General features: G+C 42.5%; 1 protein-coding gene across 1 annotated transcript; it reads left to right on the forward strand.

Moving 5' to 3' along the window:
- LOC106561947 (muscarinic acetylcholine receptor M4) lies at positions 1-23,173 on the forward strand. The gene is made up of 2 exons (XM_014126407.2): positions 1-375; positions 19,713-23,173. Exons 1-2 carry the CDS (start codon positions 321-323, stop codon positions 21,218-21,220), a joined length of 1,563 nt encoding a protein of 520 aa, XP_013981882.1. The 5' UTR covers positions 1-320; the 3' UTR covers positions 21,221-23,173.
- Positions 23,174-24,447: the final 1,274 nt, after the last annotated feature.

The following is a 24,447-nucleotide window of genomic DNA, read 5'->3' on the forward strand; positions in this document are numbered from 1 at the left end:
CTTGAAAAAAAAATCTGTCTCTCACAGATGAGGGCACATCTGCCGGAGTCCGAACTGCTTCATTCGAGAGAGACTTGCACACCTCAGCTCGGGGCGTTTCAGTCACCAGTCACTTGGAATTGTACTCTCCTTATCAAGGCTCTCTCTGGTACCTACCGAAAGACATTCTGACATGAAAAGGCATGCTGTGATCCAATATGTGCCAATTATTATGATACCGCACAAAATTAGGACTTCGACGTCTCTATCCGGGAAAAATCTATCAGAGTAAGATTGAGAGAGGGATTTTTGCCTGGTTGAGTACCATCTAAACATGCAACATGAATCCCACTAACAGCACTGGAGCTGGTGGGCTTGCGCCCTGGAACTTAAACAGTAAGTTGTAATATTTATAATGCACTTTTCGCATTTGAAATACAACAAATGGGAAATATAGGCTATTAGAACGTGCGAAATCTAACTTCCCTGCAAACAATATTCTCTATAGGTTTTAAACAATGTGTGCATTCTGAAAAATCACTTTTGCAAATGATGGCTGTTCAAATAACTTGTCCCCGAGTTATCATGAACATTATTTTAGAATCCCAAAGGATAGGCTATTTGCAGATGTATTAACATTGACGGAATCAACTACATTCATTGTTCTCAGAAATACCATTGTGTCACTCCTTATGATTTCCACCATTTGATAGCACATCAAAGTGACCGAGAACAAGCGCGCAACAAGGTGCGCTTGATCAATTTGTATGGTTCGGCTGTGATATATGAGTAGGCAGCTTTTGGGTTAGGCTATTATAGAAAACTCCTCACCATGTGCCCAAATAAAAATGAAATAAAAACATGTTTTTAAATATGTTGTGGTCCTATCGACGTAACGTTATAGTAGGCTATATTAGACTAAACGATTTTGAAAGATGGCCCCACTTGAAGTAAAGAAACTGTAGCCTATATATCCTTATCTAAATTTTTAAAAATCGAATGTGCGCTAACTGTTGATCTTCATCTTACGTTCGTGGTGTTTGTATAACTATCAGTTAAAAGTAGTTGTAGATTATGAAGTTTGAAATCTCGGACGCCATTATTTTAAGGGTTGTTCTAATGAAAGAAGGGAACGTGCGCGTTATGGGGTCGCGCGCGTTACGATGGCACCACACTATTATTTCACAGTGCTCTTCAGATTATTTGATGAGATAATTGGGTGGATATTTGACCGCTGGAGTTTAGGCCAATTACGAGAGGTGTATGCTTCTGGTTCTGAGGAAGTTCATGTAAACATTCTTTATGCGTGACACTTGCTTCTCCATTTGGGGCTCTCTTTCTCTCTGCTTCCATTAAAATGTCTGACTCATTGCTGTTGTTGAATGAATGCATTTTTTTCCCTTCATTTTTGGGGGGTGCTGAGGTTTCTAGATCATAGCTGATCATACAGGGAAATCCAGATCAGCCAAAGCTCCCAATGCAAAAACTGTGCTGATGGCCATTTACATCTAACAGATGCACTTTACATTAATCTGTAGTCTAAGATAAAATTGATATAAACATTATACAATTGACATTTGCATTACAGTGCAGATACCCAGTCCCCCCATACTCACTGCACCTGCAACTGACACAAAGCCATTCCACAATTCATCTTACTCCCCTCCAATTCTTTCTCCCAGCTGCCGGGCATCCCTGAGAGACCTGCTTTAAAGTGTTTTAAACTTCCTGATGGCGACTTTTTGTGCAGGCAAATGCCTGAACCTCATTGAGATGCAAAGCTCTCCCTGCAGCCCCTCGGGAAATGAGCTTCCCAACTGTCGGGATTTGTGTCCCCTCTACAATCATCAGTGGCAGCAGCACACACAGTCAGACACCCAAAGCTCATCAAATGTCTCACAGCTGGGACAGTAGTAGTCCTGCTTATGACTTCCACAGAGGAGTGGAGTGTGGTTGGGTTTTTGGTGTGCTGGGTTCTAATCCGGTCTCTGTTTTGGTCCATGGCTGTTGTGCTTAGCTGCATTTGGCGTGATGGACACTTTCAGCTGGTCTGATATTAACCGCATGGGACAGACTGTGGATGGGGTCAGGCAAGCCATTGGCCTTCAACCCAGACACATCAATTAGGGAGCCATTTTGTTACTTGAGCATGAGAGGCTGAGAGATCTGTGATGCTCTTTTGGCCATCCCCCTTGCCCCACTCCCTGATCAGGATTATGCATTTTCTACCAGGGTTGGGCTCTTGAAACTTTGGAAATGAATAGCGTTGACTTTTTCTTTTTCCTGAGAAGACTGCCTTCAATTCAAATTGAGCCCAGCCCTGTTCTCTAGGAAAGAGTCAAAGCAAAGTCACCTACAGCATTTCAATCATTTAAAATAATGTGTGGAACCTATTTAGGATGTTTACTTGGGTGAAATTAGCTCAGCCCAAAAGAAACTCCTTAGGTATACACTGTAGTCAGAGAGATAATGTAGTGTATACATTTGGGTCATATGCTACACCCAACCCTCATATTAACCCCAATACTCCCCTCCCTGCCTGCTTCATAACCTAGTTTTATGACTGACGCTGCTGCAGCACTGCTGTGTGCCAATGCTGGGCACAGATGTTTCACACTGGCGCAGACGGGCATAGACTGGGCTGAATGAGTTAGCCCGCAAGCCAGGGCGTAGAGCGATGCCTAAGGGACACGTTTAATGCCCTCTTCAGATTCATGAGCTCCAGGAATTTAGTCAGCTCTGAGTCATGGAGAGATGGACCATCTTTCCTAGGGTTTAGATTTCATGAGACTGCCCGCTGGGCACACCACATCATTTCAACGTGGACAGCTGGGTAATATTTGGTTGAGACCTTGATTACTGAGATTACAACCTATATTCACCCACTCAAAAATATAGCAAAAAGTTAGTTGAATTTCCAATGTATTATCACTTTTCTTTCAACCATCTAAAAGCACGACCAAATTCCAATGGAAAAACAATGTCAGATTTTTTGTTTAGTTGTCACCCAAATATCTATCACTGCACTTTCAACCATTTAAAAACACAGCAAAGTTCGAATGGGAATAAAATATCAGATATTTTGATGATTGAATGTGTTATCCCAGTGCTTCATATAATAGCAGAACCAAATGACCTGGCTTGCAGTTGAGATAGCTTTAAAAGTCCATGGTGCAGGCGAGCAATGCCGTTTGAGATTCTGCACAGATTATTACAGCAATTGTAAAGATCTCCACAGACCTGCGACGTCCTCTGCATGCTACAGTATCTTGAACATGCACGCTTTATATGATTACGTAAGAAGACATTTATAGTTACAGCAATCTCAAAATTTGGACATGGATGTGTTAGTCATTTTAAGTTTGAATGTTACATTAGTTTGTAAAATAGCCTTAACTTTAGGCTAAGTACGGTATTCAATTTGTTTGATAGTGGAAATAATGTTGAAGATCTGACATTGTTTTAAAGGTAGAAATTCAACACATTTTATGCAAGGTCTGAAATTTGGTTACCAGGATGACATAATCCTGTGGTTGAAATTTCACCCTCAAAACAGCAGTTTGTTGATTACTTTTTTCAAATCCAATGTATTTTCCATGTAGATTCCATGTCACAATACGTTGACAAATTACGATGAAACAACCAGTTTGTGCCAAGTGGGTGTAGCCTCAAATAAATTCAACTATCAATGTATATGCTTTACTTCGACAGTCTCCCATCACCCACTGTAGCTTGGAGTTTCACGTTCACTTTTTCTATGATATTAATATTGCGTTGTACTGTTCTTCAATACAGACACTCAGGAAACACTGTTCCACTCTCAACCATTTTGTGGGATCAATGATGATTCATGATATATCCTTCCCTCTGTTAGCCAGGGTTGTGGACCAAATGGGAACATGATATTGGCCATGTTTTTCTCATCAACACTAAAACTGTGGTGGGTGTGCACAATGCACAATACAATGATTCCATGCTGGAAAACATTGTCAAGTTAGGGAAGGGCAGGACTAATTGTCAGTGGTCAGTTTTGCTGTGTGTTATTATTGATTAACAATATTAAATACAGTAGATTCATTCGATTAACGTTGGGTTCCCTCTTTTACTGAGCGATTAACCAAAATGCTGTTTTTCCTGGTCATTAAACAGCTCATTCAATTAGCTGGCCCAACAGCTAATTGAATGACGTCTGTTCAATTACTTGAAATCCATTTCGTTTTTTTTTTTTTTTTATCTCAATGCGCTGTTTCTCTAGAGAAAATTCATTAATTCACAAGAGAAGTTATGGTCAAGAACTATGTGGGACGCTGGGCTGACGGGAGTTGTAGTTTTCATTAGGCAAATATTCAACCTAGTTCAGCACAGAAACATAGTAATTAACTACAATGACCATAATCCATTACGCCTGTTCTTCTCGGCTCGGACAATAGTGTTTGATTGCGGTCTGCTATAGAGTACCGCAGTATGAGTCATTATACCCATAAAACCTAGTGGTCAAACAAGGAAATGGTTCCAGTCGTTTTTTCACCATAGGGAATTTGAGAAAAATAAGAGCTGTGTTTCGGGTAGGCCTGCCGTGACATTTTGATAACCGTGTAAATCTCTCTAGGAGAAGGTGACCCCCCCCCCCCGAGCATCCCATTGGTTCCTGCATGTGGGTCATGATTATCTATGCAATTAAAATGTGGGTCAAAAGAGAAATGAAAGTATTATCTGAGTTTTTCATTTAAGCTATGCAATCATTGTAGTATAATTAATATGTGATGTTTTGGCTCAAAATGTATGTGTAATCTGTTGATTCGTTGGATAGTAGATGCAAGATATACCAGCCACCCATGCACCACTCTATCAACGCTGTGAGGAAGGGATATAATAAATAAACAGACACAGACAGGCTCACCCTAACGTTAACAGAACTGCGGGAATGCAGTGATCGGCAGGTGGAGGGGCGAAGGTACACTGTCTACCAGTGTCCTAGCCCAGTGTCGCCCCCACCTCTCACCTGTGTACCGGAGTCCTAGTTAGCAAGCTAGCTAGTGCATAGTGTCCTTCGCCCCCACCTGCCAAGCGCCTGCCCTCGCCGTAACGTTAACAGAACTGTTAGCCAGACAGCTAACTACTAGCCTAGTTAAATAGGATGACTCAAAGACTGTACAGTGTGGGGAGCACAGAGATAACGTTAGATGGTTTGACTGGCTGGCTGCAACTGCCTGAGCAGAGATGAGATTATGACTTTAAAGGAATGAAAAATAATAAAGTCAACTAAGTATGTTGTATTATTGTATTATTTCATTTTCTATTGATGTCTAGCCGATGTGAGAGAGACAATGGAATATTTTGGCAATTGAATGTTCACTATTCTTCTCAAAAATGTTTGTAATGTCATTATTTAATAATGCATTTAATGTTGAAAAAAAAAATCTAAAACTGTGATTATTTTGTAAATTGAACTGAACCAACCTCAAAAAGCACTAATGGCTCAGCACTAGTTCCCCACATGATACCAATTATTTCAAGTCAATGGGTAGCAACACTTTTCCATGGTATGTGATCATCTCTCTCTCCCTCTCATATATTTTATATTTGATTTCAGAGCTACAGTAGCATAAAGTTCATGTCCATCGCTATTTCATAGGGGGGCTCATTATTCATAATGCTGCTGTGCTCCAGCGGCAGGTTTAATTACATAGGGCTTAATTGAAGAAAGCGTGGCTCCTATTGTTTTTTTACCTCTATTTAACTAGGCAAGTCAGTTAAGAACAAATTCTTATTTACAATGACGGCCTACCCCGGCCAAACCTTAACCCGGATGACGCTGGGCCAATTGTGCACCGCCCTATGGGACTCTCAATCAGGGCCGGTTGTGATCACTAGCGGTTCTGGGGGCAAGGGGGGGCCAGTGGCCCTGTGACAATAATTTTGGACCCCCTTGTGGCCCCCCTAAATGTGGGGTATGAAATAATTTCTACTTAACAAATGTTTGCTATCGTTCTTTTTTTTACATCCGTTATTAGACAGTGGCAACGCGGAACACTAATGATTATGAACATGGTCTTTTGCCTGCTAATGCCTGCAATGCAGTGAATAAAACAATATGACAACAATAATGTCTAATGTAACTGGCCCCTCTAACAGTACAACTGGCCCCAGCTTGGCCCCCCCCAGTTGAAATGGTCTAGAACCACCACTGGTTGTGATACAGCCCAGGATCGAACCAGGGTCTATAGTGACGCCTCTAGCACTGAGATGCAGTGCCTTAGACCACTGCGCCACTCGGGAGACCATTGTAATGTCAGCAGTTGCCTATCAGCGTTGCACGACACCTGTTTGTAGCCACATCCTCTATTTATAGCATCCTCTCTCATCAAAGCCACAGTAGCTACTGACTAAATAACTAAGATCAGATTTAATTAACGTATTGTTGTTGCAGGTTGCCGCTGTGACAAAGACAAAATCCACACTGAAGTCAGAGGGAGAACAGCCAGTCAAGACCACAACTAAAATATGTATATGTAGACAGGAAACAGCCACTTTGTTTATAAATTAGTATTTCATTTGAATTTGAATGATGTACGTCAACATGACATATAGACATGCCATACAGACTTTAACTCCCTCTTTCTCCCTCTTTCTCTTTCTTTCTCTTTCTCTTCTCTCTCTCTTCACTAAATCAGCCTTTAAGCACACCATCAGAAGTTTCCCATCATTTTTAAATATAAGTTTATTTGGTAGTGAACACAGTAACTATGTTTGACATTACATTCCCTTTAACAAGGCCAGCACATTCCTGATGGCCCAGCAGAGTAGTGCCAGTGGCAGAGATGTTTCTCTGCGGGTAGTTACAAGGCACAGCATGGAGGCCTGGATAATGAGGATAAAGGGAATCAAAAGGTAGAGCATGTACCATATCAAACAGCTTACAGCACAGAAGAGGATCCCTAAAGCACGCAGAGGGGAAGTTCACTGAGCCATGCGCCCTATATTTAGCATTATTATTAGACCCTCCCTAATGTTTAGAGCTCAGAGTGTGTTCCCATCGAGCTTTAGCCTTACAGCAGGAGTGTCAAACTCATTTGCCCCATTGGCGGCATCCGCACTTAAAATGCATTTGAATTAATCTCCGTCAAAATTTGCACGAAATATTCCTCTATCCATCGCTTTGGAATTTCTGATGCTCCTTGAATCTCTCATTTTCGTTTTGATGACTGTTAGTAAGCTGGACAGAGTGAAGAGATTATAAATGTAGGTCCATTATCATTTCTACACGGTTTTGATTTGGTTTTAGTCATTTAAATGTCGATTGAGATCGTTCTGCAAACCTTAATTGCTGTAGATGTGGAGACTGACAATGTGTTGTTGCTACAAGTGATTCTTAAGTAGGCGTACCCAAGAATAGCTTGATAAACCTACACAACCGTTCAAAAGTTTGGGGTCACTTAGAAATGTCTTTGTTTTTGAAAGAAAAGGAAAAATGTTGTCCATTAAAATAACATCAAATTGATCAGAAATACAGTGTAGACATTGTTAATGTTGTAAATGACTGTTGTAGCAGGATTATAGGCTCAAAATGGCCAGAAACAAATAACAAAAATTTCTTATGAAACTCGTCAGTCTATTCTTGTTCTGAGAAATGAAGGCTATTCCATGCGAGAAATTGCCAAGAAACTGAAGATCTCGTACAATGCTGTGTACTACTCCCTTCACAGAACAGCGCAAACTGGCTCTAACCAGAGTAGAAAGAAGAGTGGGAGGCCCCAGTGCACAACTGAGCAAGAGGATAAGTACATTAGTGTCTAGTTTGAGAAACAGACGCCTCACAAGTCCTCAACTGGCAGCTTCATTAAATAGTACCCGCAAAACACCAGTCTCATCGTCAACAATGAAGAGGCGACTCCGGCATGCTGGCCTTCTAGGCAGAGTTGCAAAGAAAAAGCCCTATCTCAGACTGATTAAGAAAAGATTAAGATGGGCAAAATAACACAGACACTGGACAGAGGAACTCTGCCTAGAAGGCCAACATCCTGGAGTCGCCTCTTCACTGTTGACGTTGAGACTGGTGTTTTGCGGGTACTATTTAATGAAGCTGCCAGTTGAGGACTTGCGAGGCGTCTGTTTCTCAAAGTGAAGTTTATTTTCGTTGTTGATTTTCTGCATGCGATTGCCCTAATCCCTTAGTTTGGTCTTCATTTAGGCCTTAGTTTAGTCTGTGTGTTGAACCTTATGTTTATTAGTTTAAGAGATGATACTGCATACAAGGATTCATATTCTATTCTCAAATCCTTCATAAAAATGATAGTGTCTCAGAAGATGGAGTAATCCTATTTTGCTAAATAGTTACTATAGTCCTTGTTTGAACTCCTGATTAATGAATGAAAGTATTTGGCAGCAGCAGCTGCTGTTTGTGGCATCCTGCTGTTCAGCTTTGGCAAGTTACGTAGAGAAATAACTCTCTGTGGCTCTGGAACCGTAACAGTCTGGATAACTAAGGTATAGGCCTATAGCTTTCTCTTGGGAAATACTTACCTATACTACATGGCCAAAGGTATGTGGACACGTGTTCAAATTAGTGGATTCTGCATTTCAGTCACACCCGTTGCTGACAGGTGTATAAAATCGAGCACACAGACATGCAATCTCCATAGGCAGTAGAATGGCCCGTACTGAAGAGCTCAGTGACATTCAACGTGGCACCATCATAGGATTCCACCTTTCCAACGAGTCAGGTCATCAAATTTCTGCCCTGCTATAGCTGCCTCGGTCAACTGTTAAGTGCTGTTTTAGTGAAGTGGAAACGTCTAGGAACAACAACGGATCCGCCGCGAAGTAGTCGGTCACACAAACTCACAGAACAGGACCGCCGATGGCTGAATTACTTGTTACTTTTAGCTCTTATTCTTATCCATACTTTTTTGAAACTGCATTGTTGGTTAGGGGCTCGTAAGTAAACATTTCACTGTAATACCTGTTGTATTCGGCGCATGTGACAATTTGATTTGAAGTGCAAAGCACGTAAAAACCGTCTGTCCTCAGTTGCAAGACTCACTACCGAGTTCCAAACTGCCTCTGGAAGCAACATCAGCACAAGAACTATTCGTCGGGAGCTTCATGAAAGGGGTTTCCATGGCTGAGCAGCTGCACACAAGCCTAAGATCACCTTGCGCAATGCCAAGCGTCGGCTGGAGTGTTGTAAAGCTCGCTGCCTTTGGACTCTGGAGCAGTGGAAACGCGTTCTCCGGAGTGATGAATCACGCTTCACCATCTGGCAGACCTACGGACTAATCTGGGTTTGGCGGAGAACGCTACCTGCCCGAATGCATAGTGCTGACTGTAAAGTTTGGTGGAGGAGGAGTAATGGTCTGGGGCTGTTTTTCATGGTTTGGGCTAGGCCCCTTAGTACCAGTGAAGGGAAATCTTAACGCTACAGCTTACAATGACATGCTAGACGGTTCTGTGCTTCTAACATTGTGGCAACAGTTTGGGGAAGGCCCTTTCCTGTTTCAGCATGACAATTCCCCCATGCACAAAGCAAGATCCATACAGAAATGGTTTGTCGAGATTGGTGTGGAAGAACTTGACTGGCCTGGACAGTGCCCTGACCTCAACCCCATCAAACACCTTTGGAATAAATTGGAACGCCGACTGCGAACCAGGCCTAATCGCCCAACATCAATGCTCGACCTCACTAATGTTCCTGCAGCTGAATGGAAGCAAGTCCACACAGCAATGTTCCAACATCGTGTGGAAAACCTTCCAAGAAGAGTGGAGGATGTTTAGAGCAGCAAAGGGGGGACCAACTCCATATTAATGCCCTTGATTTTGGAATGAGATGTTCGAAGAGCAGTTGTCCACATACTTTTGGCTAATAGTGCAATAGTGCAACAGTGATATATTTATATTCTTGGATAATACTAATTATTTTACAAATGATATTACTGATCACGTTTATACTATCCCATTGACTACATTGTTGATGCTTATTTTTTTAACTTAAAAGCCAGGCACAAACAACTCATCAAATATTGAATCCAATGATATATAATTGATCCTATGGTATATAGCATTAGACCTATGATAGCATTTCATAATATATCATACTGTATGTTCATAGATATTTCATAATGCACAGTGCCTTATCCTCGAGGATCACGTCTTTGCTACTTACGAGTTCATACACCTATACCACCGTCTGTACTTTAAGATGGGGTGGTTAAGATGAGTACCCACTCCCTGCAGCATTATGCAAGCACATGCTCACAAGTGACAAGGTATACGTTCTTAAAATAGGCCCGGCTCAGATTCAATTCTGTTTGCTGGACTATATAGTGACCCGCTGTCGTTAAAGTAGAAATCTCCTTGACGTTAGATAAACAGGAACTGGATCAAACTTACTTAGAAACTGATATAAAATCACTGAGATGAATGACCTGTCATGTATATGTAAACATTTCATTGTAAGGATTACCTACACCTGTTGTATTCGACGCATGTGACAAATAACATTTGATTTGAACCTGTATTTGATCAAATATTGTATTTTACCTGCAGTATCAAAGACCAAAAAGCCTAATCACAGTATTTGGTACATGGCGGCTGTGTTTTAGCAATTTTGGCATTAAGGGCTTTCAAGTGGAGTGCATCTGCTTTTCTCCTGCTAGACATGAGGATATCACAGTCATGCCACAATGAATGACATTGCAAGAGCCAGGAACAGTAAACATTACCAACCCCTACACTGTAAGAAAAATACCTATCTACTGTGTATTTAACTATTTCACTCTAATTGCATAATTCCTTGTAAGGGACTGAAATACATTGCTGTCTGTTTAAACAAAGTTGTCTGTTTAATTATGGTTGCTCCCCTGAAACCCTTACATGCTTACACCATTTTACACCCAAACAGTAGAACCTCGATCAGTGGGCTCAGTTATTCACATCTGATAAAAAGCCAAGTCACTGTTCTTTAAAGCCAAGTTACTGTTCTCCTTAAACTGGGTGGCTGTGAGGGATGTAGACTCTATCAGCTCCCCACTTAACAGAGGTACATTTTTACATCATTCAAATCAGTTAACTAAACACATTCCTTTATTTGAGGAATTCCATTCTTTCACATTTCAAGAGCTTAAAGCCTGGTAAAAACACAAACCTCACACAAGTGTGTTCAGCCAAGATACCAGCGTTGGGGAAGCTACTCTAAAATAGTTTATTAGGTACACCCATCTAGTTCCAGGTCGGACCCCCCTTTTCCTCCAGAACAGCCTGAATTCTTCGGGGAGTGGATTCTACAAGGTGTGGCGTTCTAACGTTGCTCAATTGGTATCAATGGACATATGTGTGCCAGGAAAACCTTCCCCACACTATTACACCACCAGCCTGTACCATTGACACCAGGCAGGATGGGTCCATGGACTCATGCTGCTTACACCAAATCCTGACTCATCAGCATGACTCAACAGGAACCGGGATTCGTCAGGGCAGGCGATGTTTTTCCACTCCTCAATTGTCCAGTGTTGGTGATCACGTGCCCACTAGACCCACTTCTTCTTGTTTTTAGCTGATAGGAGTGGAACCCGGTGTGGTCATCTGCTGCAATAGCCCATCTGTGACAAGGACCGAGTTGTTTTTGCCCACAGGACTGCCGCTGAGTGGATGTTTTTTGTTTGTTGCACCGTTGTCTTTAAACCCTAGACACTGTTGTGCGCAAAAAGCCCAGGAGGCTGGCTGTTTCTGAGATACTGCAACTGGCGCACCTGGCACTGACGATTATACCATGCTCAAAGTCGCTTAAGTCATTAGTTTTGCCCATTGTAACATTTAATCGAACAGTAACTGAATGCCTCGATGCCCGTCTGCCTGCTTTATATAGCAAGCCACGACCACGTGTATCACTGTCTGTAGGAGCGAACCATTTTCGTGAATGGTGGTGTACCTAATAAACTGGCCACTGTGTGTACTTTACCAAGCTACTAATTACTTCACACTAGAAAACGTTAAGCTATACGAAATCTACCCTTAAGAAAAACATAATTTACTTGACTAAAGTTACTTTGAAAAAGTAGTTCACATCATCCAAACTACTTCGTGAAAAATCATCATATCTAAATCTGAAATGTCATAGACTACAAATTGCAAGAACAGATCCCTCTGGAGTCAAATGTTAACGTGTAATTTAAACACAAAAACTATGTTTCAAGTGAGAAGTACGCAGGTCTGGTGCCGAAAAATAAAGGAAATTCTTTATTTTCTTTTCATTATCAAAAATGTAGTGTGTAGTTCCAGTAGTTAGCTAGTTAGCATGGCAAAAACAGAACCTGGAACCAAGCTACTGCATATTGTAGTTAAATTACTAGTTGAACTACAGTAGATGTAGTTCACAACTCCTGAACACTGCAAGATACTGAAACTAAGAGCAATTTTAAAGTTAGCAGCCGGCATCTTTGTCTGGCTGGAATCAAAAAGAATGGGTTATTCAGTCACCGCCCCACAAGTGCGTAATATGGATTTTAGACTGGTTTGATCTCCTCTGAGTTATTTTTAACTTCAAAGTTGGCTGAACAGTGAAAAAGAACAAACCTACGATATGACCGTAGGTGGTTTCATTTGATTCCTGCCTCTCAGTTATGGAGAACTTAACAGGTTATGGACCGAATCCCCTTGTTCTCTGTTCCACCTTCTGGAGGTCAGAGCAGTATTCAACAACAGAAGACAGCGGGCATTAAAAGCAGCATGTCACATCCTATATTCTGACTGAAAGACCGGGGCCATGTCTTTGATCATTATCGATAAGATCTCCTGTATCCCCAAGCAAAACACTGCTTTGCCATTAGAGGGCAGCCTTTCAATGATATCACACAATCACACCATCAAGCTTTTCTAAAGACACACTGACATACACACGTTGCAGAAACACATCATTGTAATATGGATTATGGCAAGTTGTTAGCTAGTGTTTTGTCTGATTTGATCTCCTTATTGAATGGGATTTGTTTGTTGTTCTAATGCCCTGCCTTGCATTTCTACTGTTGTTGTTTTTGGTATTATTTGATCATGTTGTATACAGTTGGGTTTCCGAACTACGACACTCCAAACAGAATACGTAACGATACTGCTTTAGTAGTGCCTAGCCCTAGACAAAGCAGAGACAGACTCAGCTCCACTTTCAACAGTATCTCCTCCTCAAGCTGGTACTGTATAGCTGAAGTGTCTTGTGCCGGGACTTACCCCTGTAACTTTTCTGTTTGCGTTACAAAGCTTTACAGTTGGCTGACAACTGTACATTTCCAGCTGAGTATCAGGGTGGTGTGCTGACGATGACGAAACTTCGGGAAATGCCTTTTATATTCACAGTACCTCAATATTTAATGTGGAGGATTCATTGCTGACACAGATAGTTATCCATGATCATTTGAGCTCAGAGTCACGTTTTCTTACACATCAATGTCACACCGCAGGCTCGGCTTCTGTCTTTCCATCTGTTGTTATTCATTAGTATGCGAGGGGAAAATACCTAACTCAACTGTTTTAGAGAGGCTTAAATAATGAACCTTTGGGTCAATCTAAATTACCTGAAAGAGATGTTGATATTTAGTGCTGTGTTTAATTTAATTCCCTGTGATGTCTTAATTGAATGAACAGACAGCTGCACAAAGCATGCTGTAGAATACATCACTGAGGAGCAATACAATGTGAACCCAACTCTCTTCACCCAAGGCAATTCACCAGCAATGCTGTCCAGGCCCATGTTCATGTCATAAACCTTTTGTCTGCTAATTTGTTCATGGGAGTTAGGCAGAGGTGGGACCAAGTCATTGTTTTACATGTCACAAGTCTTAGCACTCAAGTCCCAAGTCAAGACTCAAGTCCTAAACTTTGAGTTTCGAGTCCTAAACAAGTCATAATGTGCTCTTCAACAAATATAATACCATTTCATATTTTTAACAAGAGTAACAGTTAGTATATTACATTTACGCAAATCATGAATGTTTTAAAAAATACATATATTTATTACTTTCCAAATAAACTTTATATTTCCATGGAAATATATCAAATCAAATCAAAGTTCATTTGTCACGTGCGCCGAATACAACAGGTGAAATGCTTACTTACAGGCTCTAACCAATAGTGCAAAAAAGGTATTAGGTGAACAATAGGTAAGTAAAGAAATGAAACAACAGTAAAAATAAAGGCTATATACAGTAGCGAGGCTAGAAAAGTAGCGAGGCTACATACAGATACCGGTTAGTCAGGCTGATTGAGGTAGTATGTACATGTAGATATGGTTAAAGTGACTATGCATATATGATGAACAGAGAGCAGCAGTAGCGTAAAAGAGGGGTTGGCAGGTGGTGGGTGGTGGGACACAATGCAGATAGCCCGGTTAGCCAATGTGCGGGAGCACTGGTTGGTCGGCCCAATTGAGGTAGTATGTACATGAATGTATAGTTAAAGTGACTGCATATATGATAAACAGAGAGTAGCAGCAGCGTAAAAAGAGGGGTTGGGGGGGGCACACAATGCAAATAATCCGGGTAGCCATTTGATTACATGTTCAGGAGTCTTATGGCTTGGGGGTAAAAACTGTTGAGAAGCCTTTTTGTCCTAGACTTGGCACTTCGGTACCGCTTGCCATGCGGTAGTAGAGAGAACAGTCTATGACTGGGGTGGCTGGGGTCTTTGACAATTTTTAGGGCCTTCCTCTGACACCGCCTGGTGTAGAGGTCCTGGATGGCAGGCAGCTTAGCCCCAGTGATGTACTGGGCTGTACGCAATACCCTCTGTAGTGCCTTGCGGTCAGAGGCCGAGCAATTGCCATACCAGGCAGTGATGTAACAAGTCAGGATGCTCTCGATGTTGCAGCTGTAGAACCTTTTGAGGATCTCAGGACCCATGCCAAATCTTTTTCGTTTCCTGAGGGGGAATAGGTGTTGTCGTGCCCTCTTCACGACTGTCTTGGTGTATTTGGACCATTCTAGTTTGTTGTTGATGTGGACACCAAGGAACTTGAAGCTCTCAACCCGCTCCACTACAGCCCTGTCGATGAGAATGGGGGCGCGCTCGGTCCTCCTTTTCCTGTATTCCATAATCATCTCCTTAGTCTTGGTTACGTTGAGGGAGAGGTTGTTATTCTGGAACCACCCGGCCAGGTCTCTGACCTCCTCCCTATAGGCTGTCTGGTCATTGTCGGTGATCAGGCCTACCACTGTTGTGTCGTCTGCAAACTTAATGATGGTGTTGGAGTCGTGCTTGGCCATGCAGTCGTGGGTGAACAGAAACTACAGGAGGGGGCTGAGCATGCACACCTGGGGAGCTCCAGTGTTGAGGATCAACGTGGCAGATGTGTTGCTACCTACCCTCACCACCTGGGGGCAGCCTGTCAGGAAGTCCAGGATCCAGTTGCAGAGGGAGGTGTTTAGTCCCAGGATTCTTAGCTTAGTGATGTGCTTTGAGGGTACTATGGGTGTTTAATGCTGAGCTGTAGTCAATGTATAGCATTCTCACATAAGTGTTCCTTTTGTCCAGGTTGGAAAGGGCAGTGTTGAGTGCAATAGAGATTGCATTATCTGTGGATCTGTTTGGGCGGTATGCAAATTGGAGTGGGTCTAGGGTTTCTGGGATAATGGTGTTGATGTGAGCCATTACCAACCTTTCAAAGCACTTCATGGCTACAGACGTGAGTGCTATGGGTCTGTAGTCATTTAGGCAGGTTGCCTTTGTGTTCTTGGGCACAGAGACTATGGTGGTCGGCTTGAAACATGTTGGTATTACAGACTCAATCAGGGACATGTTGAAAATGTCAGTGAAGACACCTGCCAGTTGGTCAGCACATGCCTGGAGCACACGTCCTGGTAATCCATCTGGCCCCGCAGCCTTGTGTATGTTGACCTGTTTAAAGGTCTTACTCACGTCGGCTACGGAGAGCATGATCACACAGTCGTCCGGAACAGCTGATGCTCTCATGCATGCCTCAGTGTTGCTTGCCTCGAAGTGAGCATAGAAGTGATTTAGCTCGTCTGGTAGGCTCGTGTCACTGGGCAGCTTGTGGCTGTGCTTCCCTTTGTAGTCTGTAATAGTTTGCAAGCCCTGCCACATAAGACGAGTGTCAGAGCCGGTGTAGTGTGATTCAATCTTAGCCCTGTATTGACGCTTTGCCTGTTTGATGGTTCGTCGCAGGGCATAGCAGGATTTCTTGTAAGCTTCCGCCAAAGCGGCAGCTCTACCCTTTAGCTCAGTGCGGATGTTGCCTGTAATCCATGGCTTCTGGTAGGGGTATGTACGTACAGTCACTGTTCGGACGATGTCCTCGATGCACTTATTGATAAAGCCAGTGACTGATGTGGTGTACTCCTCAATGCCATTGGAAGAATCCCGGAACATGTTCCAGTCTGTTATAGCAAAACAGTCCTGTAGCTTAGCATCTGCTTCATCTGACCACTTTTTTATAGACCGAGTCACTAGTGCTTTCTGCTTAAATTTTTGCTTGTAAGCAGGAATCATGGGGGTTAGAGTTGTGGTCGGATTTACCAAATGGAGGGCGAGGGAGAGCTTTGTATGTGTCTCTGTGTGTGGAGTACAGGTGATTTAGAATTGTTTTCCCTCTGGTTGCACATTTAACATGTTGATAGAAATTTGGTAGAACTGATTTCAGTTTCCCTGCATTAAAGTCTCCGGCCACTACGAGTGTCGCCTCTGGATGAGTGGTTTCCTGTTTGCTTATTTCCTTATACAGCTGACTGAGTGTGGTCTTAGTGCCAGCATCTGTCTGTGGTGGTAAATAAACAGCCACAAAAAGTATAACTGAAAACTCTCTAGGCAAGTAGTGTGGCCTGCAATTTATCACAATATACTCTACTTCAGGCGAGCAAAATCTAGAGACTTCCTTAGAGTTTGTGCACCAGCTGTTGTTTACAAATATGCACAGACCGTCCCCCCTCGTCTTACCGGAGTGTGCTGTTCTATCTTGCCGGTGCAGCGTATATCCCGCTAGCTGAATATCCATGTCGTCATTCAGCCACGATTCCGTCAAACATAGGATATTACAGTTTTTGATGTTCCGTTGGTAGGATATTTGTGATTGTACCTCATCTAATTTATTGTCCAATGATTGCACGTTGGCGAGTAGTGTTGACGGTAACGGCAGCTTTCCCAATCGCCTTCTCCGGGTCCTTACAAGGCATCCGGCTCTTTGTCCTCTGTACCTGCGTCGCTTCCTCTTGCAAATAACGGGGATGTCGGCCCTGTCGGGTGTTAGGAGAATGTCCTCTGCGTCCTCCTTGTTGTAGAAAAAATCTTTGTCTAATCCGAGGTGAGTGATCGCTGTCCTGATATACAGAAGCTCTTTTTCGCCATAAGATACGGTTGCAGAAACATTATGTACAAAATAAGTTACAAATAACGCAAAAAAAATCACATATTAGCACAATTGGTTGGGCGCCCGTAAAACTGCTGCCATTTATTCCGGCGCCATTTTACATGGGTAGCCATGAGAAAGACCCCCCCCATAGTGATCGAGTATCGAGGATCGTAATCAGGCGATGTAGGCTTGTACATAATCGCCCAACCTTACAAACACACACCCTCTCTGTGTGTGGTTACAGTAGGCTAACGTATGTCAATGGTTTTAGGAACAGCAGTAACATCAGGCAGGATTTAGGCTACCAACTGCCAAGCCAGTTGTAGCTCAATCTTGGGTGCAATGATCACGTTCCCGCACTGACTGACTGTGTGGAGGCTCATGGATTTAACGTTACGTTAGCCTGCATGCTACACTAGCAAAGTTATAAAATATATAGCTGGCGGCTATGTTTTAGCCACGACTTACCGTTCTTTGTGCAGCTTCAAATGTCGAACAAAGTTAGAATTTGTTGTCCCGCATGTTTTTGCAAGTTACAATGCGTTTTTATGTTGATACGGCGTAGTCTTTATATCCGAAAATAATAATTTTGGGTATCATCTTTCCAAGGGCTCCATCTGAAATCACCCGCCGACGTTCCTCTGCACTGCCACGCGCAACTTTTTCTCAGCTGGCACAATTTGATTGGCTGCTGTCCAATTCAAACTGTAATCCATTAAATGAAGAGTTGATGCGCTGCACACTTTTTTTTAATAGCATCATTTTTTATATTTGTGCTTGGGGATGGTATCAAGTCAGTTCGAGTCAAAGGGTCCAAGTTAAGTCACGAGTCATTGGTGTTAAAGTCAAAGTCGAGTTGCAAGTCCTCATATTTGTGACTCGAGTCTGACTCGAGCCCAAGTCATGTGACTCGAGTCCACACCTCTGGAGCTAGGTAAACTGAAGTATCTGTAAAATAACTCAGGCATTGAATGCAAATACTAATTTGCATATGCACATGACCATAAAACCAGAACGCATAACCAAGGATGAACACCCAACCTGGCTATTCTTCGCTTGGAAGTAAAAACATATAGTATTATGTGCTTCACGTCTTCAGACTTTCATATCGTGTATCACATTTCCAAGAATGAAATGTCTTGGCGAAGAGAATTTCGCAGAGGGCAAGATGTTACATAACAGTGGATATGTTGGGAGGTTTGTGCTAATGTAGCGGTCTTTATATGTACCACAGGAGAACCAAGAAATGAAGAGCGACACCACAGCTGTCTTTTTGGCTTTTATGTCAATCTGCAATAGTATTGTGAAAAGACAGGACAGGAACACATCAGTCTCCAATGCACCACCTGACAAGTCCTTTCTCTCTCAGTGTTTTCTCAGATTCACACAATCACATTCACACATAAAGCCATAATGTATAGTATAAAATAATAACCCGTCCTTAATACAAAGAATGTATAATCTTAATTCTTAGACAATAGAACCATACCTGCAATAGTATTGTGAAAAGACAGGATAGGAACACATCAGTCTCCAGTGCACCATCTGTTGTTCTATACAGGAGCATGAAAAAAGGTAAAACACATATCCTGTCTCACATCCCACAACACACATCCATTTCAGTGTTGACAGTATTAAAATACAACAACTCGTGTATAAAAACACTGTAATACAAACAAACTACAACGTGGAATCGCCTTTATCCCATTCAGACCTTAGAGGGCTGAAACTACGTCTCCCATAATGCAACGCTAGCATCAGTCGGCAGCTCAGCTAACCGTTTGCGTCACAGAAAGGCATGCTAGCTAGAACAGCAATACTTTTTAGCACTCTGTAAACTATATTAATAACAATAAAACTCTGAAAGTTACATGTTTCAATAGTCTACAGCATTAACCTTGGGATGTTTTAATTATTTCACGTCATTGGACTTCTACAAAGGAGTAATCTGCAACACACCTTTCTCTCTCAGTGTTTTCTCAGACTGTGGAGAACGGGAGCTACAGGTAGTACCAGGGTGTTAGTAGTTGACATAAGCACTCAAATGAACTAAAATAAATGTAATGAAATATAACCTGAAGATGTGAACATCATTCAGCTACTGTATCTGCCTACTTAACATCAACAGGCAGCACTAGTAGCGCAACGATTAAAAATAGACACCAAAAGTAAAGTTCCTGGCGATCATAGCGATCTGACTCCCCCCTTCTGTCTGAACTTGGAATATTCCTGTTCGCGGCCTTGGGCCACTGACCTTTAACCTGGTTGTTCTGTTCTGCATTGTGTACTATTCTAATAACTTGAAGTTTGATGGAATAACCTTTTTAACTCTCCTACACTAAGCATCCAGAATTAACATATTGTTATTATTGTGCTTCCTTTTCAGGCTCCTTGAGCAACATTTCCAGTGATGTCTTGTCAGCCAACCTCAGCTGTAATGATTCTGGCACTAATGAGACCTGTGTGGTGGGGGAGGAGGAGGTGGGAAGCCCCTACAAAGCCGTGGAGATGGTCTTCATCGCCCTGGTTACAGGCTCCCTTAGTTTTGTCACTGTCACAGGAAACATCCTGGTGATGCTCTCCATTAAAGTAAATCGGCACCTCCAGACGGTCAACAACTACTTCCTGTTTAGCCTGGCGTGTGCAGACCTTATCATTGGTGCGTTCTCCATGAACCTCTACACTGTCTACATCATCGTGGGCTATTGGCCCCTGGGACCTGTAGCGTGTGACTTGTGGCTGGCCCTGGATTACGTGGTGAGCAATGCTTCTGTCATGAACCTTCTTATTATTAGCTTTGACCGCTACTTCTGTGTCACCAAGCCCCTGAGCTATCCAGCCAGAAGGACCACCAAAATGGCTGGGCTGATGATTGCAGGTGCCTGGATTCTTTCCTTCATTCTTTGGGCCCCTGCTATCCTGTTTTGGCAGTTTATTGTTGGAGAACGCACGGTTCCACCTGGAGAGTGCTACATTCAGTTTCTCTCCAATCCTGCTGTCACTTTCGGCACAGCCATCGCTGCCTTCTACCTGCCTGTGGTCATCATGATGGTGCTCTACATCCACATCTCTCTGGCCAGCCGCAGCCGGGTGTCCAAGCAGAAGCCTGAGGCTGAGAAAAAGAAGAAGGGCCTCAAGATACCTAACCCACTCAAGAGCCACATCCTTAACAGACAGAATAACAACAACCAGTCCCCCAAGCCCAGTCTGGAGTCCTGCAACACTGGTGAAGCTGTGAAGAATGGCAAGATTGATGAGTCTGTTGTTTCCACCAAGGCTGACGCTAGTGTCAATCCAGAAGAGAAAGAGAGTTCCAATGGCTCCAGCATGGCCAGCATTGCCCCCAAGGAGAGGGCCAACAGTGAAGCCATTTCCGAGGGGGGCCTTGGCATTGCTCCTGCACCTGAACCTGCACCTGCAGCGGCAACCGTTAAACTCAACCCTGCCTCTAAATGGTCCAAGATCAAGATTGTAACCAAGCAGGCTGGTGACGAGTGCATTACTGCCATCGAGATTCAGCCACCCACCCAGGGGGGCGAGACCCGCTCTATCCCAGTCAACCGCCCCCGGAAGGTGGCGCGCAAGTTTGCCAGTATTGCCCGCAGCCAGGTGAAGAGGAAGCGCCAAATGGCAGCCAGGGAGAAAAAGGTGACCAAAACCATCTTCGCCATCCTGCTTGCCTTCATCCTCACATGGACCCCGTACAACGTCATGGTGCTCATCAGCACCTTCTGCCACTCCTGTGTCCCGGACACTGTGTGGGCCATCGGCTACTGGCTGTGCTACGTCAACAGCACCATCAACCCAGCCTGCTACGCCCTCTGCAACGCCACCTTCAAGAAGACCTTTAAGAATCTCCTCATGTGCCAGTATAAGAATATTGGAACAAGATGAGCTGGAGCATACATACAGTAGTAGGGCTGGTGAGGGGTAATATTACTGAGACATCTGGAGGGCTGAGTGGTTACAGTTGAAGGGGAGGAGGGAGCCTCCAAAGTGAGCCTCCACAGTCATGTTTATGAACTTATGTCACACTCAACGCTCCTCTGAGATGTCTTAGCCACAGAAGATAGTAACATCTTAGCTACGTCCAAATGATACAGTATGAATATGATGGCCAATGTGAGGATGGGGCAAATGAAGAATCTGAGATCAGCCAAAGTTATAGAGTCCAAACATGTCTAAGTTGTTTTCTTTTCCCCCCTGGACCCTTATTGTGATGACCAACGAGGACTAATTCGTATCCACTGAAACGTGGTAACAATCTTCAAAAAGCCCAGCTGAACGTCTATAGACTAAGGCCAGGCCAAGACTTCCGTCATCCCTCTCCAAGATACCACCACCAAAATCAGAGACAGTGAGGGCAGTGTTACATAATGTCTGGGTGTACGGCAAAAGACACATTAAAAAGGAGCTTGGAAATCTTCCTTTATACAACAGTATAAAAGGAAACAAGCATGAAATGTCTAATTAAAATATCCATTTCCTCCTTTCCCTCCTCCTTGAGAAAATGATTAACTCTTCACGGAAATGGAGGCACTCCCTCACATCAGTGAATCATAATCATAATGTGATATGGAGAGCAAAGATGATATGGATCCTTTGTTGTTGCAGACCGTCTAACCTCGAGGCTAGTTGCACGTACGTCAACATACTGCTGGTGACTTGAAATAAGTTGTTACCCCTGAAAGTACTGTATGCATATCCATTCACCTCCCACTGACCAACAAAATATTGATGTATATGTTTTGTTCAAAATTTATCTTCAAAAGTGACAAACTGTTGATGGCAGTACAAGGCCAATGCATAAGTAACAACCAGTGTTTGGCTCCAAACAATTCATGTATCGTGTTGTTGCGTTATACGGAGGAAAACCCACCGGCAACGATAAAGCTTTAATTCATTGCCAGCTTCACAATTATGGAAGTGTTGTGTTTTTAAATTTGGCCTTCACTGCAACTGGAACTGCCGGTACAAAATACAAACACTTGTTTATAGGGGATACTTATCTCGAGAGTATTAAACATATTTTCTATGTTATCTCCTGCCTAATTAAGAATGTGTAAATAGAAGGCCATTGTTTTTCTCTAAAAAGTGCAGTTTCTCTCATGCATTTCATATCTGAATGTTTGTACCTCTCTTGTATTATGTTTGTGATTTACACCTAATTTTACAAATTGAATATAAACTATCTATATATATATAAATATATATATATATATAACTGTATGTATATGCAAAAGATATTAAGAGAGTGTATTTCTAAATTGATTTAAAGTCAGGAATTTGGGGGAAAAAAATGTAACCAGTTGTTTTTTGGTGACTAAGTCCCTTATATTTGTAAATTTGCCACTATTCTCCATGTTGGATTACAATGTGTGAAGTCCAGCTTGTACCTCCCCAGCCTATATCCATATTCATGAGGTCACACCAATGATTAGGTGGGTAATATTACTAGCTTATCTAACTGGTTCAATGCATTTTCAAAGAAGGACCTTCTAACAAAGAACTAAATGCATCAAAGTAGGGATTAGTGGGGGAAAATAACTGATGTTGTCTGGGCATGACCTGGTAATGTAAAATGACCAGCTATGGATGTGCATCCATATAAAACAGATTTTGAAATGTTCATGGGGTGATAAAGCTTGATGAATAATCCTACTTTAATTGATGAATATCACATTGGAATGACAGGCTGGCTGCGACCCCAAAAAAAGAGTGAAAGGGAGAGTGTAAAACATGACCACAGTTTCCTGTAGTATGGCCCCTTCCCTAAAACAACTATCCAGAGACAGTGTACAGAGGATTGTATCTTTTTCTAATGCTTAATAAAGATCTTGTACCATTGGAATAGTATTTTAAATGATTTGACATGTACAGTATGCTTTCTGATTTAATATACAGTATTAATGGAATATATTTTGCATGCCACGAGTATTACCAGTCAGACTATGGTATATAGAGTTAACATTGACAGGTAGTGATATCTGTTTGAGACAATGGGAGGAGAGCTGGGGCTGGTGACCGAGCAGTGACACTGCCCGTTGTCTTAAAGGACCCATTAAAGGACTATGCCAGTTCTGGATTTACTAGATTTACACATCTAGTTTTTCTGGATCTATGTCAAGTAATGCAAGGGGAAGAAATGGCACAGCAGCCATTTTGGGAGTGGGTGTGGATGACCACACACCATAGCAGTGCTGAGAGCCCAGGGGAGCACCGGATCCAGCAGGAGACCCTCAGAGCCAAAACACAGCAGCACAAATTATGGCACCACGACTTCAGGTCATACACTTAGCAAGGACCTGTGGGCTTTATAACAAATCTACTGGTTTTGCCCTGTTTTAAAGGTAATTTGGTTTACTCGTTCAACCATGCCTCTTTCTCGCAATAATGATGAGACATCGCCTGACATTTGACATCATTATCAACTAGTGCCATACATTTTATTACTTGATTTTACAGGTCAACAGTAACATAGTAGTGAACATGACAGGTCCTGAAATCATTTTCTTATTAAAGGGGGCTGAACATACTGATTTAGCCTCGGTTTCAATCGCCCTCATTAGGAAATGAAACTGAGAATGAGATTTGGGTCTTGAAGGCGTGCTTTGATGTTGTTGTCTCTTATGTGTGTTTGCAGGTGGGAGGCGTTTGTACATTCACTCTGCCAAAACCGTACACAGTTATAGTCACTCACCCTTCTAGATAATATGAAACAGTCTGACCAGGTCTTGTATCTGGAAGTAGCCTACTTCTTTCGCCAATCAGCTTCAGCCAGACGGTGTGTGACTGTTACAAAGTTGGTTTGACTTTAGTCTATCTGTGGGGCTAGTTCGGGACCATCAATATATTACACAATGTCAATGGGAAAATATTTAAATATTGCACACCTCTTAGTTCTCATTAAATGCTTCAATAGTTGTATATGCATTTCTACAATTTATAGCTGGTTTGAGGTTTTTATGTCATTGATATTTGGAGCTATTGACATTTAAAAATATTGTCCCGTGTATGTACATTGTGTAATTTACTGACGGTCCCTAACTAGCCCCATAGGGATATCCAAATTCAAACCAAATGTACAATGGCCAGTGTGCTGGGCACTACTTGGGTACTGC

Source organism: Salmo salar, chromosome ssa11 (genome assembly GCF_905237065.1).
Source record: "Salmo salar chromosome ssa11, Ssal_v3.1, whole genome shotgun sequence".
In the NCBI taxonomy this organism is placed as follows: Eukaryota; Metazoa; Chordata; class Actinopteri; order Salmoniformes; family Salmonidae; genus Salmo; species Salmo salar.